Here is a 14,702-nt window from a genome sequence, read left to right on the forward strand (position 1 = left end):
CCCTCCTCTCCTTTGTCCATCTGAAGTCTGCACTCACTCATGCTATACTCATATTTTAGCCAAAATATGGCTAAATTGTGTAAATCTGTTGTTGCCACAAAGCACTGTTGACATTTTTTAAATTGAGTCATATTTTGGTAAGTATATGAGGAATCCAGAAACCTAAAAATAAGTTTTAATACATGTTTCATGTTATAAATAAGATGTTTACGGTATATTTTTTACATTAATGTGTCATTTGTGTAGTTACCTTGTACATTAATTAATTTCTTAACAATAAAAACAGATTTTCCCTTATTGTCTTTTGAAAACTCCCTAGAGCCTGGAGGCCCCGGGGGTTTTGGGCCCGGGGTCCTACAGTATGAGACAGGCGGAGGAGGGTTTTTCTTGGAACATGCTCGTGAGGTTCAGGTTGAACTGGGCCGGGTTGTAGTCCTGGAGGATGGACCCGGGGCCCTGCTGGCCCTGCTGGCCCTGCTGGCCCGCTCGGTCCGTCTTCTCCCTGGAGGTGACCCGGTAGTGGGCCTTGACGTTCCTAAGAGGGTTGTAGTCGGGACTGACGTGGTCCGGGCAGCGAAACACCTCTCTGATGACGAAGCCCTGCTGAGACAATGCCATGAAGCCGTTCTTGAAGGTCATCATCCTCACGACGGGGGAATAGACGTACTGAACGTACAGCAGGTTTCCTGACGAGAAGAAACAACGAGGGGAAGGCAAACAGATGAGTGGCTCTTCATTCCAAGTACTCGCCTGATGATCTCAGTTCATCAGCATTGTGTTAGTGTGAGACGATTTCTTGTTCAAGAGTGACATTGGTGCATTTTTCAGTTGGCACAGAAGCTGTGGTGAGCTGAGGTTATTACCAGCAGTTAAACTTAAACCACTAAATTGTGAAGGGAAATATCTTTAATCTTTGCTTTTTGGGTTGCCGATAAAAAATGTAATGAATAATTCTTGACAGTGACTTGAGTTGATGACATATCTGAGTACATACAGACAAAAAATCAAACATTTTTACTACATCAATTTGGAGATAATCCACACATATATCTTATATAAGCCATTTAATATTATTACGACCTACTTTTAGTGTCAGCTGACTGGACCACAGTCATTTATGCACGTTGCATTCTACTCTTGATCTATGATAAGCCAGTAAAAACAGGAAACAGCCTTTTGTTTTCTCAAGATTATGAGTTGAATATGCTGTCTCAAGATAACAAAGTTAGTTTTCACAAGAAAACGACATCATTGACTTGTGATCCTGAGATAACGGTATTAAACATGTTTTTTGCTTAAATTGTGTCCTTTCTCGGTTGAAATGAATCCTGTTTTTCAGAAATAGTTGGGAGACGTTGGGAGATGTTGGATCGTTTTGTCAGTGGACCAGAACGTACCGGTAGCGACATCCCAGACTTGGACAGATCTGTCCTGAGATCCAGTGAAGACGAACTGGTCGCTGTCAGAGAAAGCAGCAGAGAGGACGCCTTCGAAGAATAACCCCTGAACAGCAACATTGCGACATTGTGAGTTTGCGTATAATGATAATATTATATAACGTTTACTCATTGAGGAAGTTATACATTATAAAGCATAGTTATAGTTGTTGACAAATACTGGACATGAATAAACACTTAAAATGTCCTTATATCTGCTTACAACTACATAATTATACATGAACATTTATAATGCTGCATTTTACTGTGTATAAATGATAACTTGAGGTATTATGTTACAATCATTTCATTCGTAAAATACAAGTTTGCATATTTGAGTAGAAAGTTATTTCTGAATCTGATGGTATGCTTTAGAATGACCAGTGGTGGAAGATAATTAAATATAATTACTCAAGTACTGTACTTAAATACAATTTGTATACTTTTTGTTACTTTGCTTTTATTTATTTAGTATTTTCGTTGTATTCTACTATTTCACATGTATTTGACAATATTAGTTAATAAATAAATAGCATTAATCATTCATTCAATATATTTTGTGTACCGTAATATAGAAAGTAATACTAAGTAGACACATTGGTATGTATACCAATTGTTCACATACATGCGTCAACATAGTATATTCTTTTTCTTTTCTTTTTCCAGCGTTGTTGTCCTTGTTCTAGCTGTTATGTCTATTTCTGTGTAAGTACATTAAGAGCAATGAAATAAACATACAATTCCTTGTTCATATGATTGATGACTGATTCTAATGTATCACAAATTATAATTCAATAATAAATGATGCATTATTCATGAAATATTTAATGCTAAGGTCCTTTAAATTAAGTATGATTGTAACTGAGTATTTCTACACTGTTGTAAAAGTACTGAGCAATTCCACCACTGGAAATGATAGGCAGTTATGAAAAGTGTACATCATATGTAGTCAGTGGGGAAAACGTCCTCTGGTGGATTATTGCAGATGTACAGGAGCTGTGACCTTGTACTCCATGGTGTGGTCCAGGACCAGTGGGCTCAGGCTCCACAGCCTCTGGACGGCGTCCTCGGAGCCCACCAGGGCATGGGTGCCCCTGTTGCTGACCGCCACGCAGGTGACTCTGCTGCGTTGAGGCTCCAGGTCGGAGCTGCTGCCGTTGCAAAAGTCGTGGAACTTCACCTCCCCGCAGCTGGTCCCGTACAGCAGCCTGCGGTCGGACAGCAGGGCCATGGAGGACAGCGGGGCGTGGAGGAGGGACAGGGGGAACATCTTCACGGGCCCCTCCACCGTGGGGAAACTGTCTCTGGTGGTGATCTCGAACAGACAAACTGAGTCCTCGTAGGCCACCGCCATGTGCGTCTCCTGGGAGCCGACGGCCAGGCAGAGCACCCTGGAGAGGCTCTCTGGAGGAGGGATACAGAGCGTCTCCTGGGGCAACGCTAACGGGTAGATGAGGACGGTGCCGCTGGTCAGGCCGCAGAACAGCAGCCGTTTGTGTTGCGCTACCTCCAGACAGCACACCTCAGCAGAGACCGGCAAACGCTCCGATAGAGAGCCTGCGGGGAGATCCAAGAGGAGGTTTAGTAGTCCCCACCTGCTGAATGGAGGTCAATGTGTATTGGCAAAACAACAAACAAGTGCATCGCTTTGTGCCTGTGCTCTAACTTTGCACCAGAAGTGACCTGTGTTGTTGTTCCAGCTGATGACCTCTGTCTGGCTCTGCTGCCGGACGTAGAAAACTCGTTCTGCGTCTTTAATGACAGCAGCATGGGCGCAGCCAGCGGGAATGTGGACGGTGGGCTTGTGGCGGGTGTCGTACTTCAGATTCCACAGATGGACGCTGGCGGCAGCCGGCGAGGCCGAAACCACAAAGCCGTGATACAGCACGACAGAAGTGACGGGAGAGTCTGAACCACACAGAGTGTCCAGCAGCGCACCAGTGGTCACCGACCAGATCTGACACAGAAGTTCATACAGAATATTAGGGACACATAAATACTGCCTCTGTGACAGCCGGAGCTGTTTTACCATGAAGCGGCTGAGAGGCCTTTACTGTGAAGCATCTGGAAAATTTTTACTATGAAGCAACATTCAGACATTTACTCCAATTGTGAAGAAGCTGGATGGCTTTAACTGTGAAGCTGTTGGGTCAGCTTTTACTGTGTAGCCACAGGAGGGCTTTTATTGTGAAGCAGCTGCTAGCACATTTCCTACCTACTCCACCATCTACATCTACTGTATCTTAGTCTGTTACTCGTATGAGTTGGTCAGCAGCTCCCGAGACCAGCAGTCGGCAGTCTGAAGACACACAGCTGGACAAAACGCTGTCGTCGTGTTGGAGGTCGAGGAATCCGTCCACAGAGTCCCGGTCGATGTGAAAGAGGCTCAAAGTCCGATCACTTCCTGCAGAGGACACAAATAGTGATCCGCTGGAACACATTAACCTTTCTGTCACACTATGATGACATGCACATAAGAGGCCAGCTTACTCTGAGAAAACTGGTAACGCCACTGCTGAACATGAAGAAAGCCTCAGTACTGAATTAAGTGTTTTGGAAGTTTTTCTTATTAACACGGAGGAAACAAACTACACAAGCACTGTTTTTTAAACAATAAAATATTTGTAGCTGGAGCTTGTTACAGTTTAAGAAACTCTTACTTATTTCACAAGTTAAATCAATAACAGAGTCAGACCTGCTATCAGTATTTTTTCATCTTCAGTGACTGAAAGCAAAGAAGGAACCAGAGGAAACTTGACGGCTGTCTGTCTCCCCGTCCTGGAAATCTGCAGACAGGAAGGTAACAATCATCATCATCAGTTATTATCGTGTGCAGCAGAAGTTAAAATGACTATGTTGGGGTTGTAATGTTGAATATAAGGTCACTGGGTTTGTATCGGCTGTGACCTACAACAGTAGTGGAGGAGGTATTGTGATTCTTTACTGTAGCAATAGTATGAATACCACATTGTAAAATGACTGTCCTGCATTGAGTTAAAGTATTTAAGTGTGATCAGGAAAATGTACTGAAAGTATTAGAGAAAATAAAACATATCACTTTTACTGGATTTTACTGTTGTAGTTGTTTGAGGGGGAGCTCATTTTGAACTCTAAACTCATGATTAATTTCATTATGGATTCATCTAGTGATTATTTTTGCTATCAATCGATGGGTTTGTTTGTATAAATAGTTGAAATATCGAGAAATGCCGTCATAGTTACCGAGAGTCAAAAGTAACACCTTCACAATGGTTTTGTCCAATTATTATATCGATTCATTGTTTCAGCTTACATGTTTTGTGCGTGAAATTCCCAATTTATAAAGTAACTAGAAACGTAATCTTGAATACAAGATTTGCATTTTTTTATTTTGTATGGGTGTTGAGGACCAAACTTTTATAATAGTCTTTTTTTTTTACATAAAAAGAAAGCTTCATAATGGAAAGTGTATCATTTCTTTCTGCACTAAAGTCTACCTTCATTTTGAATGAAGCACATACCTGATAGAGGAATCCTTCTTTAGAAACCACAAACACTTTCCCACGTTTCGGCAACATAACAGTCTTCACAGGAGTTAAACTTCTCTGTGAGTTTTCCAGCCGAGTGTCAACAGTTTGAGTCTCATTAACAGGATGAGATATCCTGACCAGACCAGAGCCACAAAGACGAAAGACCGATGCTTCCAAAACTCCCAGAACCACCGACCCGTCATCATCACTGCTGCTGAGGAGGAGCTCAGCTCCGTCCAGCTTCCACACCTTCACCTGCAACAACAACAAGACCCGAATCCGTCAGGAATGGTCTTAAAGGTAAAGATGTGCAGTAGCAACAGTAATAGTGAATGTCAATATCAGTAGGACGAGAAGTGGTAAAAGCAGTAGAACTAGTAGTATTTTTAATAGTATTAAATATTAAAGCTACTTTGCAGAAATAAAATTTCGTCTCGATTTTGGTGGTCCATGTGGACAAAAGCAGTAGTATTTCTGTACTCCAGATTCTCTTTAGAGAACCTCTACTTTTACTGTAGCAAGGTCTGCCCAACGCAGTCCTGATGCTGGTTCTCCCGTGCCTCCCTTCCCTCCAGCGAGCCCAGCAATACGTCCTGGGTCTGGTTGGCTCACAGCGGGAATCTGAAAAGCTCCTGTGGTGAAGACTGCAGGTCAAAGGCCGTACTGAAGCCGGATTTGGTCTGTCCACAGTGAACTGGTGTCTGCCAGATACCTAACTGGAGTCTGCGCTGAATAAGTATCTGGTGAACCTGCATGATTGTGTCTGATTTTTCATGGAATGTAACCCGGTCGCACCAACACAAGCTGAGTGACTACATAGAAAAAGTCTTCTTCTCACTGGTGGTCTTGTTTTCTTAAGTAGGTCATATAGAGGCATCAGTATAACATTTAGTCCCAGTTAAAAGTTTTTAATAGTATTATTAGTAGTACTAATAGTAGTAATAACAGCAGTGGCAAAAGCAGTAGTAGTAGTAGTTTTAGTAGTAATAATAATAATAATAATAGGTAGTACCTGTGTCCTGGTGTAAACACAGATCAGCTGTTCAGACAGGTGGAGGTGTGCTGAGGAAGGGGTGGAGTCAAAAGGCATCGCCTCCTGGATGCAGAGCAGCTGTTGGCCGTCCACCAGGCTCCACCTCCTCAGAGAGCCGTCCGCAGCCAATGAGAAGCATTCGGCGGCGTTGACAACCACTTTGACGGACAGGACCTCACCTACACGCAGATTATTATTGTAAATAATAATATTATTTCATACTTGATGTTCTTTAGAGAACGCAGACTGACCTGTGTGTCCCAGAAGTGAGTGTACGAGCCTCTGGTCAGCAAGGCTCCAGGCCGCCACCATGCCCTCATCTGAACCTGCAACCAGAAGACCCGCCTCCACACAGACGTCCACACAGAGCACACCTGAAGACGTGGCGACAGGTCAAACTTCTGATGCGGCACTTGTCCTACCTCACTTAAGACTTAACTGCTTGAGGACCTTAAAGTCGGTCCGAGTAATGTTATTGATTATTTTCTATAAATTAAATTCCAGGCCAGCCATAATCACTAGTGAGCACTAGTGATTACATTTATATTTACATTTTGCCACAGCAGTTGAGCAACTGCTGTGGCAAAATGTAAATATAAATGTGGCAAAAAATATATACCGTAAAAGTCGGGTTACAAGCCGATACTATCTTCGGTCAGTGTCCCCGTTTGCTCCCCGCTGTAGCCAGCTAGTGCTCATGCTAGCGCTCCGCTAGTTCCCTGCTAACTTCCGCTAGGTCTCCGCTAGCTTCCGACAACCACCGAAGGTAGCGTGACCAGCCCCGGCTCGACACCCTACTTGGGCAGAGGGGACGCGGGCAGTAGCAGCAGCAGCGGCCAGTAGCAGCAGCGCTAGCTAGCTTGCTACAGCGGGGACACTGACCGGAGGTAGGAGCGCCTTGTAACCCGACTTTTACGGTAATCAAAGACAAAACTTGTATATGCTGTATTATGAAAAAATAAAACTAAGTTAGGACTGACTTCTAAAGGTTCAATTTCCGGGGTTTTACACTCAACAAGTAAAGTACAGTTTTGAAATTGAAATTAAGACACACTGACTAAAACTTAGATTTCCTACAATTTGCTAAAACACTGATAATTATTGAAGCTAGAACTAAAATTCAAATTGTAATTTCGATATAACAATCATACATTTTTCAGTTCTACTACATCTAACTTTATGCTGCTTTCAGAGTAACAACGTAATATTTCTGACCTCCCAGCAGTCCGGTCAGTGTGTGTTGGAGCGCCCCCCCTGGCTGCTGCAGGAAACTGCACTTAGGAATGAGGATCGGCTCGGGGCACAGCAGCAACCTCTCCTCACATTGACGACACAGCTGACCAATCACAGAGGGGAAAGCCGTGGCCAAAGAGGAGAGTCGGGCCAACAGCTCGGTGTAAAAGAGAAACGTTTCTGGAACCAGAGGGAAAAATAAAAATGACAGCATTCGTTAGCTTTTTACGCAAACATTTCATTTACTTCTTAATTTATTTATTTAGGTTTTAGAAAACATTTCGTTTCTGAAAGTAAAATTATAAAGGACACATTGTATAATAAAACATTGACACGAGATAACTGACCCATGTGACCGTCCAGGAAGTCCAGACTGGGTTTAATCAGGAGCAGAGTGTCTCGGATCAATCTGGTCTCAGTGCAGTCCATGTACTGGGAGCACTGGTCCAGGTCCCGGATCACACTGGACACCCCACACACCCTGCTCTTACAGTACAGCCACTCAGCACTGCCTGAAAAACAGTAGCACTAATTAATAATAACTGATGAGTTGACAGAACTGGTTTGGAGAAGTTGTACTAAATAACATATTTTATAAACAATAATGAAAAATACAATTTAAAGTTTGAAAATGAAAACAACAAAAAATGCAATATTTATTTCGGTACTTTTGTGTCATCATTTTGTATACTGCATTCTGGCATTTTAAATCTATTTTATTTAAGGATTTAAATGAAAAGGGGTTAAGTAAAAAAACTAATTAATCCAGTTGAACTTGGTTGGGCTGGTTTGAGTGTTTTAGAAACTGCTGATCTACTGGGATTTTCCCACATCTCTTTCCACATCTCACCAACGACTTCCTGTCGCAGCTCGTCCCACAGACCAGCATGCAGCAGGTGATGGGGCAGCTCCTGCAGCTTCCTGACGTTGGCCAATCCTGGAGCAAACCACAGTGGCTGGGGCGGGACCTTTATAGTACAGTGGACACCATACAGCCAATCAAAGTACACCACCAACAGACTAGCTAAACATACAGGTATGTCAGTTCCTGTGAATAATATCAGGGAAGCAAACAACTTGCAGAGTTTATCTTCGTCTATTACCACAGTTAGACGCATAGATTGTATGAGAAGTGGACAGTGAGTCGTTGTGACGTCACCCAATGGTTTGAGGACTGACGTTTTGAAACTTTCTTGACTTTTTGTCATCAGTGAATGAAGGTGAACATATTTGGATGGTGGAGGAATTACGTAAATGGCTCTGGTAGCGGCAGTGACCTGTCAATCACAGTAGCCCCGCCCTCAAGCATACCCTGCTTTATGATCTATTTGACTCTAAATGGACCATTTACGAGAAGATCTTCAAACTAGAGATTGAGACCATAAACTTATGTTTACTTAGGAAATAAATCAAGCAAGAAGTATAATCATTTTCTCATAAACCTCTATACAATCTGACTTCTTTTTGCAACCAGAGGAGTCGCCGCCTGCTGGTCAATAGAGAGAATGGAAGTTTAAGAGACTTCTGCATTGGCTTCACCCTTCAGAACCGGAGGTTGCCACCTGGTTCTGTATAGTCTGTACCTTTCTGTCAGAGAGAACCAGCGACAGGCCCGGCAGAGCAACCGGCTTCAGTTTCCCCGACCACTGACCCAGGAAGTACTCCGCCAGGATCCTGACGCTCCGTCCCCGCCGCTGTGACGTCAGATACCGAGCTGAAACCGCCTCGCACAGATGCCTGCACACATAAACACACTCACATTTCTCAATCATTTTACATTTGACCTGTGTGATCATTTATCTTTATATTTATATATATATATATATATATATATATACATATATATATATATATATAAAACATATATTATATTTTTTTCTTCTTCACCGGTTGTTGAAGGCGATGGCGGCGACCCCGCATGTCCAACGCTCCTCCAGCTGATCCTCGAGGTCCCGTCTGAGTCGTGCCCAGAGGAGGGGAGGCAGCCGGATCAACGAGGGGGACGGAGGGAGGGAGTACCTGTACGCCTCACAGATGATGTCATCATCCAGAGACATGATGTCACGCAGTTCAGCTTCCAGCAAACCTTCCCTGAGGAGTCAGAAGGTCAGTTTGTTTTAGGCCTTGTGAGGTTCTGTGGATGATTTAATTTAAGATAGTTGTTATCATTATTGTTATCATTTTGGTACTAACTTTGGCAACATGATTCAGATACAAACAAACCACAACTAACATAAATGCTTTTTCAACTCATTGTTAAATCATTGTGTATCCTTTTCTCCACAAGAGAAACACTCAAAGTAATTTTAAATGTATTTTCTGATATTGTATTATTAAAGAAATATTATGCATTCAAAAAGCCCCATGTTGCATTTGCAGGTTAATTTTATGCAAATATATATTCTGTATCTTTATCTCCACTATGTTTTAAATGTTTCAAAACCATCTCTACAGGTACGCTACTCTGATGATAAAGAATTAGAGAGAATGCAGGCCTGGCTACACAATAAATCTTCTCACCTTGCCAGAGTGATGTACCCTAATGCCCCGCCCACCAGCTCCTTCCCATGTTTCTCCTCCAGCATCAAGAACAGCTGTGACATCATCTCCTGTGTGTTGGGACCCAGGTGCATTGCTGTGAGCGGGGTGGAGGAAGTCCAGCGTTTGACTGCAGACAGAATCAGCGTGAGGTGCAGAGGACTGCCCGTCTGCTCGAAGCTCTGCAGCGCGGCATTGCTTTGCTCGGGGGTCAAAGTTCGCTGAGATGCTCGCAGGTACGACTCCATCATCTGTTTTCCTTCGTCACGGGACAAACGCTCCACTTCAAAGAAACTCCCCAAACTCTTCAACTTCAACCGCATATTAGCGAACGCCTCACTGTTGGTGTGCATGGAAACCACAATGTGGACGTTGGGCGGGAGGTCGGAGGGCAGCCAGTGGAGTTTGTGAGCATGATGTTGATCGGAAAGTTGATCCAGAGCATCCAGGATGATGAGCACAGTGTTCCCCTGCTGGGAAACCTCGGTGAGGACGTTCCCGAAGAACCGGAGCAACTCCAGGTGAGTGTTGGCCGTCAGCGGCGAGGGCGGAGCCAAACCACAAGACAAACACATCTGGAGGCAGACGCTGCGGAGGACGTGGTCGATGTCGGGCCTCTGAGGGTGGCGATCCGACAGCAGCCGGATCACCACCCCTGCCCCGTCCTCCAGAACACTACGCATCTCTTGTGCCAGTTTACACATCAGGGCTGTCTTCCCCATGCCAGCATCCCCGTGCACCACCAGCGGGCTGTGGTGGACATTCGTTGACTCCCACATGGCGCAGCAGAGCTTACCCAGAAGACCCTCCCTGCCGTAAAGATCTCTGCTCATGGTGGCGTGCCGTTCAACTTCTTCAACCACCCAATCTGAGATTTCCTCCCTTTCTTCGTCAATGTTCCCCCAAATCTTCCTCCGCCTCCCCGCCACCAGAGAATCGACCGCCGCTCCGATCCTGGCCTTCATCTGCGAGACAAACTGCTCGCAGACGCTGTCTAGGTACTGGCCGTGCTCTTTGCGCTGAGGGTCGATGCTTCCTTTGCTGAGCTCCACACAGTGCAAGTTGAGGATCTTCTGCCGTGTTGCGTAGAGGCGGGACTTCAGGGTAGCAAGGAGACCCATAACATCTTTGTCCAGAAGCCCGTCGGCGGTCAGGTCCAAGTACTTGGCGAAACGTTTGGGACCATCCCTCGCCCTCTGGCGGGGAATCTCTCGCACGAAGAGCAGAGCCGACGATTCGCTGCTGTCCTTCCACAAACCCTGCTCAAACTCTTGTACTGTGACTGCGGAAAAGATAGAGATCATCAACTTTCACAAAAATGTTTGAGACAAAGACAAACTGTGTTGGACATCTCTGACCTGATGTGAAGAAGTGTTGTTTCTGCTCGGCTGTGATGTCACCGGCTGCCTCAGCGTCCGTGGCGGCGGAGCGTAGGAGCTGCAACACTTGAGTCTCTGTGAGACGCCAGGAGAGGAGGTTTTTGTCACGCTGCGGGCCGCTGTCGGGTCGTAGGTCGCTGTAGTGGGGGAAGTGAGTCGTGATTGGCTGAAGCACGTAAGTGGGTGGGACCGCATTGTTGTCTTTTAAGAACCACTCATTCAGCTGCTTGGTGCCTTCTGGGTTTTTGGAGAGTTTGGACAAAAGGACTTCAAACAGTTTCTCCGGTATGAGGCGAGGAAGACTTCGGTGGCCGTACCGGTTCCCCAGCAGAGCCTTTGGAGCCCAGACGCAGGGAAGTAAAGAGAAGAGGAAGAATGAGCTCAAATATAATCCTGGATTAAATGCTTTATTACATGCAATTCAAACAGCAAGTACTGTCACCACGGTGTGATTCATGACTTTAACTTAAGTCAAAACAAATAAATCCAGCTGGCTCCTTTTCACAGAAAACCTTTTTTACTATCATTAAAAAGATGAGAAAAATCTGAATTATAATTTAAGGAAGACGAGAGACTCACGATGAAAGCAGGACCGGCTGAAATCCTCTGACAGCTCTTGATCTCATGCAGGAAGATCTCGCAGGCCTCGTGGTCTCCAGACGAGTCGCTTCGAATCCCCCAACGTAGATCCACCACCTGAACAAGTGACCTCACTGATCAATGTATTTACTGAAACCGCACACAGTACCTACACATTATACATCATATTATCAGTTACTGGATTTCTTTGTCTTAAACTTGAGTATTTACATTACACAACTGACCTCAAACACCAGCCCCAGACTGCGACAGAAAGCAAGGACTTCTGGGTAGGCTCTTTCCAGCAGGGCTTTCCTCTCGCTGCTCATATCTGACAAAAGAGCAGTCGGTGATGAAAAAAAAGTTAAAAGCTAGATCAGCAAGATGATCTGAAATGACCACAGCAGAGTCGAGGTTAATGTTGGAGTGATTTTGGTCGCACTATTTTTCACAGTAGAAATTCGCAAACTTTTTTTCCCCAAATGAGTGTTGTTGTGTAACCAGGAGAAGACCATTAATGTATGAAGTGGGTTTGGCTTCACTACTCAGCATGACAATGAAGTCTTTTTTCAGGTGCACGAGGTATTGATCTAAGTCCAAACTCTCATATTCATGAGATCTTTTGTCATGATTACAAGATCTTTTTTGATAAGTAGGAGACATTTTCTGGAAATTACGAGATAGTAGCTCATTATTACGAGATAAGGTATATAACTTTTCTTTCTTTAGCAAAATGCATTGTTCTTTCGTGAGTTTATCACTCTTTGTAAACCTAAGACATATTTGTGGTTTTAGATCAAAATTTAAAAAACTGAAAACTGTTACCACAGTGCACACATGTTTGTTGTTTCATTCACAAACTTGAAATTCTCCTGCAGAGTTTCCTCACAGTTTTACAAGACAATGACGCCACAGAAGACCCTTTTTCACAGCAAAGCACAGATGTAACGACGTGTCCTGGCCAGCCATGTCAGAGTGACTGCACAACACCTGGAACTAGCTCACCTGAATGGAATGCAGCCATGAGACACCATTAGTGTTATTGATTCCACCCAGTGCTTTTCCTGCTTTGGCAAGTCAAAATGTCTGCTGTGAATTATTATTTCACAATCTTTAGCTGAGCCCCTTCAAAATGTTCCTATCAAGTGCAACACACACTGGTTGCATACAGACAGTCACTGTACACAGCAGCACTCCTGGATTTGGCCATTGTATGATGTGGAGAGCACAAACAGTGACCTGACCTGTGAAGGTGGAGCTGATGAACACTCGGATCATGTTGGAGACGTTCTTCGTCCTTTGAGCTCCATCTATCCGTCCACTCAGGACGTCCTGCAGGCTGACATCTCCTCTTCCTCCTCTTCCTCCTGCTGCTGCTGCTGCTGGCTGCTCTGCCATCGTCTTCTTCGTCTGATCTTCCCTTCCTCAACTCAGCTGCTCTTCAGCCTGTTTTGTTTCCCTCAGAGAATTTCCTCTACGACAACCAGCTCTCCCACATGACCGGCTGTTGTACCTGCAGTGCGTGCTACCGTAGTCTGTGTTACACACTGTTTTATAATCACGAAATAACTGTGACCAAAACTCTGATCATGTGTGGTATTTCATCACTGCTGATAATGTTTAACAGCATGCTGCACTATCTTCTTATCTAGAGGTTGAGGAATTATTGAGAACTTTACTCTCTTTAGAAATTCTCCGTAACGAGAAAACTTCCCGCGTTGACACATAGTCACATCTAGCAGTCTCCATTACGGAAGTGCCTCCATGACGGAAATATTTTCTTACACTTACATTTGTGTAATTGTTAAATCAATCTCATTATTAAAACCTAAGACTAGGCTATATACGAACTACACCACAGGTGTATTTATTTTTTTAACTAAACTAAACTAAACTGAAGCGTTAGCTAACCTGAACCACAACGCTAACTGCTGGGCTACCTGCACTGCTAGCTTTGTAATTAGTTAGTGTATAAATAGCCTAATTGGCTTCTTCTTTTTTACATATTTGAAGCGGGATTGTGAAACCAGACAATTTAAAATCCTCTAAACAACCGTATTAGAGTTTACATTGGATTTTGATTTAGCTGTAACTACTATTGATAGCAAGTTTGCAGCTACTTTTTGAGTGTGCTAGTTTGTTGATTTAGCATTAGCTTCTTCATGCTAAACTATGCTACTGGATTCAGAGACGTACTGTAATCTGTAAAATAAATAAATCACACCTGTTAACTAGCTGTGAGGCCACACAGGGGAATTTGACAGATAAAGAGGCTTTCTCAAATATGTGCTGAGCCGCTGTGAATACAGCCTCTCTCCCTGTTTTCTATGGTTTTAAGTGTCTTTAGCAGCTCAGTTCACCTTGATCTCACCTGAGTGTTTTTGCAAGGGGCCCCTGGGAGTCTGGGCCTCCCAGGGGCCGCCGCCCACAGCTGCAGCTCAACACTAATTACGTTGAAGACAGAGGGGAGGTTGATGATGATAATGAGGATAACAACGCTACTGTAGAGCCGGAGGACATCTGCTGCACCTGAAGCTTTTGCAGTAACAAACCTCTGACATCATGTGATGCACAAACACCTTGAACATCAGGTGAGTATTTTCATCACATTAACGCTCAAATATGATACACTTAAAAATCATTTGCCTTACCTAGCTATGAATAATTATTCTTTTTTGAACGATCAAGTCGATTAGTGTACTAAGGAAAGTGTATTAACAGAACTAATAGTGATCATGTCTGTAACTGTGGATGTACTGTCAGGTTTTGGAAAGATTCAGAGAAATATTTAAGTAACTTAGGTTAAAACATACAACTAGGTGACCACATTTTGCTTACTTTAATTATCATCCTGCCATTCAAAAAGATATAATTGATAATTATCATAATATTGGGCGAATTCCAAAAACTAAAAACTATTCATTTATACCCACACTTTTTGTTTCGCAAGATAATGTTCACCACTTTGTAATTTATGTGTGAATGCACTCAGCAG

The 14,702-nt window shown here is 43.7% G+C and overlaps 1 protein-coding gene across 1 annotated transcript; it reads right to left on the reverse strand.

Moving 5' to 3' along the window:
* Nucleotides 1–354: 354 nt before the first annotated feature.
* On the reverse strand, nucleotides 355–13,105 carry nwd1 (NACHT and WD repeat domain containing 1; the record flags this gene model as incomplete). The annotated part of the gene is made up of 19 exons (XM_079221485.1): nucleotides 355–686; nucleotides 1,398–1,503; nucleotides 2,440–2,993; nucleotides 3,120–3,393; nucleotides 3,692–3,840; nucleotides 4,132–4,222; nucleotides 4,937–5,200; nucleotides 5,958–6,157; nucleotides 6,230–6,352; nucleotides 7,194–7,391; nucleotides 7,559–7,723; nucleotides 8,062–8,179; nucleotides 8,795–8,948; nucleotides 9,099–9,302; nucleotides 9,732–11,031; nucleotides 11,108–11,462; nucleotides 11,708–11,824; nucleotides 11,953–12,038; nucleotides 12,952–13,105. 19 exons carry the CDS (start codon nucleotides 13,103–13,105, stop codon nucleotides 355–357), a joined length of 4,944 nt encoding a protein of 1,647 aa, XP_079077611.1.
* Nucleotides 13,106–14,702: the final 1,597 nt, after the last annotated feature.

This window comes from Taurulus bubalis (assembly GCF_910589615.1).
Source record: "Taurulus bubalis genome assembly, chromosome: 7".
NCBI lineage: Eukaryota > Metazoa > Chordata > Actinopteri > Perciformes > Cottidae > Taurulus > Taurulus bubalis.